General features: G+C 37.8%; 1 protein-coding gene across 2 annotated transcripts in view; it reads left to right on the forward strand.

The window, feature by feature from the left end:
• The window catches only part of LOC130917129 (cGMP-inhibited 3',5'-cyclic phosphodiesterase 3A-like), a 125,972-nt gene extending 120,645 nt beyond the window's left edge, over positions 1 to 5,327 (forward strand). For both annotated transcript variants that reach the window (XM_057838218.1, XM_057838217.1), the window contains exon 15: positions 1,284 to 5,327. In XM_057838218.1, coding sequence (XP_057694201.1) covers positions 1,284 to 1,603 — 320 coding nt within the window. In that variant the 3' untranslated portion in view covers positions 1,604 to 5,327. The remainder of the gene's footprint in view (positions 1 to 1,283) is intronic.
• Positions 5,328 to 6,000: the final 673 nt, after the last annotated feature.

Here is a 6,000-nt window from a genome sequence, read left to right on the forward strand (position 1 = left end):
TAATATTAACGCTAGATATTTTTTTAAGAATTGTTTTGAATCATGTTGGAAAGGCGAAGTCAGTGTTCTGAATCTGTTTACATTCCATTCTTTTGCACTAGTTTATGTTATCAGCATTTGACCTAATTGTTTATTTGCGATTTATTGTTGTTATTTATGTGTTTTTTTATACATTAATAAAGAATTTAAGTGTTTCAAAATGTTTTTATGAATTAATAAGCATCATCAAAAAATTCATTGCTAAATTAGTTTTAAAAAATCAATAATTAAAAAGGAATAAAAAACAATTTTTAGATGAGTCAACTAATTGTAAAAATAGTCGGCTGACTAACCGGGAGGAAATTAGTTGTTTGAGACAGCCCTAGTTGTACATTGTACCGGACATATTTCCTCCACTCTATTCTCACCTTTTTAGCCCCTGACCCATTTTCATGCCTGATATTTGGTAACATGTGGTCATGTGGTTAAGTAAGCATTATGTAAGACTGGTGGCCATCGCCATAATGTTTCATCCAATAATGCATGGACAATTGTTTGCCAACAAGAACTTCATTCATCCTAGACATCTTGTGATATAATACTCTCCTATTTGTTCACAACTGTGTCACTTTACAACACTTGGGTCTAACACAGATTTGTGACACTGATGTAATGTGTTTGCTTCCAAAGTGTGAATATTCCATATCATATTAGCGTTGATTCCAAAAATATCTCGCCGTACAACACCTATTCTACTACATCTCGGGAATTTGATCCAACTATCGAAAGTACTTCATTGGGAAAAAAAACTAGGTGTTTGATATATAAAACTGACGTCTGGCAAAAGGTTTCGCAGCATCCGCTCTAGAACTGCCAGACTCATCCCAACACACTAACAACCACACACACACAATCTCACGTATATATACCCACATGTCCATAGTCCAATTCTCACCTGTTCTACCTCATAGAAAGCACTGTAAACACTTGTTTTTTTCATATGTGCAATATCTTGGTGCGATATAAATATTGAAGTATGCTTGTACTGTACTTATGAAACTCTACTGGTTGGGCCGTTTGCATCTGTATTTATTTGTTTTATTAGCACACTTTATTTTAGTTACATTTTTAAAGTTATTTTTCTTTGTCTTTTAACTCTGTGGCAAGCCGGAAGCAAGCAACGACATTTTTGTTGCCATAAATCTCAGTGTTTTTTTGTGCGCAATACAACAAATGAAATCTGAATCTGAAAATTCATTGGAATTGCTGTTTCTGGACCTTGTCATGTCATTTCTGTTCCACAGAAAGGCAAAAGACAAAAAAGGAAAGCAGGAGGAAAGTGTTCTGCCAGATCACATCGCACCTTTTGGAGAACCATGAGATGTGGAAGAGAGTAATTGCTGCAGAAGTCCAGGAGGAGGCTCTAAAAGAAGACCCTAACTGTCTTAGTACCTCCACTGACCCAATCACCGCTATACACGAGGAAGAAGAGGAACAAGGAAGCAAAGAGGAGGACGATTTGACTGAATGCTTTGATAAAAGTGAAGAAGCACCCGCTATAGAAGACGAAGACATCCTCTTACAATCGGAGACGTCAGGAGCGAAAGAGGAGGAATCTGAGTGATAGATTGAGCAGTGACCGCCTTCCAAACCAGGAATTAATTTATCCGTTGTTTGTTTGCTGTCTTAACTCTTAACACGGCAGCCAGCACATCACTTAGACACGACACTGTAGATGATATTTGGGGTATTTTGTGCCTAACAAAAACAGGGTTTATGACTAGAAATGGTGGGTGGAGCAAAAGACGTGACTTCAATGGACGACAAATATCTTGTTATCCATCGTATCCAGTCCTCAACTAGCCTGACCATTCTTCTCTATATGCACAACATCAGCAGTGAGTAGTACTGTGCTGGGAGAGTCAGAAATGTTCCAGAACTGGTCCCATAAAAGGTATATTTCAAACACAAACAACAAGCAATGAGTTTTTGTGGCAGGAAAACCTTTGCTCAGAATTCCCTGAGTAGTTCCTGGCTGGTAAAAAACATCACCTATAATTTTGCAATCTACCCGCTCAACAGGCAAACAACATCAATTGTAGGATCTTAAATGAATCCTCCCTGGAGTTCAAGAAGGTGGAATTGTTAAATGGTGAAAATGTTTGAAATGATACCATGTGTGACACTAGTCCTTGCACTTTTCTGACATATCTCATATTCTGTCACATGACTTGTTTTTAACTCTTGTTGCTTCTAGCCTCAAATTCAAGTCTGAGGTGACTTCCTCTTGTAGACAATGGGATAAAAGCCAGGGAAAAAGCTGTTTCAGATGAAGCTTAGCAACTTGGGAAACTGTTTAGGGGTTATATGTCACATATTGTATGAATACATGGACTGAATTTATATACACATACAGTGCTAAGGGACAAACTTGTTTTATACAATGGATGAAATACGCCATTCAACAAAGAGCCCCCTTAAAGCGTTACCTCCAAAAAAGAAAAAAAATACACAAAATAATGTTTTTCTTTGTGTCAAACAATAATGTGTTCAGATGCACATTTATAGTACACCCAAAGCGTACAAACGCAGTGAAATGTCACACAACTCAGGAAGGCAGAGAAACAAAACAAAGATGACCTTACTACTTTAGCAGCGCTTCCATTTATAAATACTGTACATTTATTACCATTTCTGTATACTCGATTCATTCCCCAACAACAACAAAAAATAACAGTAACAGGATAACTGATCAAATACATAAATGATGTGTACAACTGTAGTTCTTCCTTCCGGTTCCTGTGTTCCAAGAAATTACTTTTTCTGATAATGGCAAAACATTTATGGTCCGTGCAGTAAAGTACATTGAACAGTACAAACACATGGAAAAATTATTGATGGCCGTTCAATGGAAAAAAAAAATAGAAAGCCCTTAATGGTCACTTAAATAACATAGCGTTGAATTCAATCATATTTATATTGACAAGCAGCACAAGAGTATAATGGCAAGCATAAAAAGAAAATACCACTTTATTCACTTTACAGTGGGGTAAATAAGTATTTAGTCAACCACTAATTGCGCAAGTACTCCCACTTGAAAATGTTAGAGAGGCCTGTAATTGTCAACATGGGTAAACCTCAACCATGAGAGACAAAATGTGTAAAAAAAAAAAAAAAAAAAAACAGAAAAATCACATTGTTTGATTTTTAAAGAATTTATTTGCAAATCATGGTGGAGAATAAGTATTTGGTGAAAACCAAAAGTTCATCTTAATACTTTGTCATGTACCCTTTCTTGGCAATAACGGAGGCCAAATGTTTTCTGTAACTCTTCACAAGCTTTTCACACACTATTGCTGGTATTTTGGCCCATTCCTCCATGCAGATCTCCTCTAGAGCAGTGATGTTTTAGGGCCGTCATTGGGCAACACGGACTTTCAACTCCCTCCACAGAGTTTCTATGGGGTTGAGATCTGGAGACTGGTTAGGCCACTCCAGGACCTTGAAATGCTTCTTACAAAGTCACTCCTTTGTTGCCTTGGCTGTGTGTTTGGGATCATTGTCATGCTGAAAGACCCAGCCATGTCTAATCTTCAATGCCATTGCTGATGGAAGGAGATTTTCACTCAAAATCTCTCGATACATGGCCCCATTCATTCTTTCCTTTACACTGATCAGTCGTCCTGGTCCCTTTGCAGAATAACAGACCCAAAGCATGTTTCCACCCCCATGCTTCACAGTGGGTATGGTGTTCTTCGGATGCAATTGAGTATTCTTTCTCCTCCAAACACGAGAACCTATGTTTCTACCTAAAAGTTCTGTTTTGGTTTCATCTGACCATAACACATTCTCCTAGTCCTCTTCTGGATCATCCAAATGCTCTCTAGCAAACCGCAGACAGGTCTGGACTTGTACTGGGTTCAGCAGGGGGACACGTCTGGCAGTGCAGGATTTGAGTCCCTGGCGGCGCATTGTGTTACTGATAGTAGCCATTGTTACTGTGGTCCCTAGGGGTGCAACGGTTCGGTTAGCCCATGGTTCGGTTTGAACCTCGGTTTTGGGATCACGGTTTCGGTCTGCATTTTCCTTTTTTATTTTATTTATTTATTTATTTATTTTTAACTGCCTTTATTTTGCTTTCAATAAAATGAGATAAACACTTAAAATGTAAACATTTTCGACTGTTAAAATACCTCTTAGCTCTTTAGCTAGTGTAGTGACTGACTACCAGTGTTGTTAATAACGGCGTTACAATATAACGGCGTTACTAACGGCGTTATTTTTTTCAGTAGTGAGTAATCTAATTAATTACTTTTCTCATCTTGGCAACGCCGTTACCGTTACTGAGGACGGAACGGCATGCGTTACTATTCGTTACTATATTGGTCGAAAAGTCTGAGGGAGACGGACTCACCGAGACGAAAGAGCAGAGCAGGAGCGGGGAGGAGGCAAGAAAGTTGTGACGCCGAGCAAACGCGATGCTAGGTAGCTCCAATAATTCATGTTGTAGCCGATAGCCGACAAACTACGCCCGCATGTTATGGTAGATATGGTAGACATGGTAGATATCACATGTACTGTATATAGATATAACTAGATGCAAAATGACAGCAGCCATCTTAAAGCAGTAGGCTTTTTAGGACGGCTCTGTTGTAGAGAACCTTCCTCGCGAACCTAAGTAACTTTTTATCTAAAATACTTCTAAATTGGCAAAATCTTGATTTGAATCTATCTTTAAATGATGAAACAGTTTTAAAACTTTCATATGTCGAAAGTAGAGAGAAGGGAACTAATGCAATAATGGGAGCAATTTTAACAACTTTTAACAGTTGATTCAGGGTAAAGGGTAAATTAGGGTAAAGAATTGGGCTCGGGCCAATTGTACCAAAAACCTCCACAAAAAACTTCACATAGTATGGCCAATGTTTTTTTTTTTTTTTTTTTTTTTTTTTGAGGGGAAAAAAAAAAAAATAAGTAATTATCACCAATTACTTTGCCAAGTAACTACTTAGTCTTACATTCAGGTAATTGAGTTAGTAACGCAATTACTTTTTGGGAGAAGTAATTTGTAACTATAATTAATTACTTTTTTTCAGTAAGATTAACAACACTGCTGACTACTGAAATACATTCACAGTAGTAAAAAAGTTACTTGGCAAAGTAACTGGTGTTACCTTTCATGTTTTTTTTTCATTTCTTCAAACAAACAAAAAAAAAAAACAGTAATCTTTTCTATGATTGGATATCATTTAATGTTGTGAATCAACCGTTAAAGTTAATAAAATTGCTTACGTTTTTGCATTAGTTCCCTTCTGTCTACTTTCGACATGTGAAAATTTTAAAATTGTTTCATCCTTTAAAGATAGACTCAAGTCAAGATTTTGCCGATTTAGGAGTATTTTAGATAAAAAGTTACTTAGGTTCGCTACGAAGGTTCACGACAACAGAGCCTTTCTGAGAAGATTACTGCTCTAAAATGGCGGCTGTTTACTAACGCTACCGAGTCTGTCATTTCGCATGTAGTTCTATATGCATGAGACATCTAGGCGTACATTGTAGGCTGTCGGCTACAGTCAGGAAATATTGGAGCCACCTAGCCTAGCATCGCGTTTGCTACAGCGTCACAACAAACATTCTTCCCTCTCCTTGTCTTTTGATTTTCTAGCATCATTCAACCAACGTATTAATGCACATTGTCTCATTGCTGAAACGGTAACAAAATCCGAACAGAGAAAAAAAAACGCAATGCACGAAAAACGTACAGATTTTGAACGTAACGTACAGCGTACACATTTAAAAATCAGTGCTCACTTTTACAAATTACGCCGAGATCGTACGACTTGACAGGTATGAATTATAGTGGACCGTCACAGTTAGGTAGTAGCACTATGTAGCACTGGACGTCCAACTATCAGTGGTCAGGGCGAAACTATGTGCTTTAGCGAAATCATCTTCCATGGCTTTGCGTGCCATTTCATAAACGTGGGGGATTAGGTTGTTGGAGAAATATGTCCGCGAAGG

This window comes from Corythoichthys intestinalis, chromosome 6, assembly GCF_030265065.1.
Source record: "Corythoichthys intestinalis isolate RoL2023-P3 chromosome 6, ASM3026506v1, whole genome shotgun sequence".
In the NCBI taxonomy this organism is placed as follows: Eukaryota; Metazoa; Chordata; class Actinopteri; order Syngnathiformes; family Syngnathidae; genus Corythoichthys; species Corythoichthys intestinalis.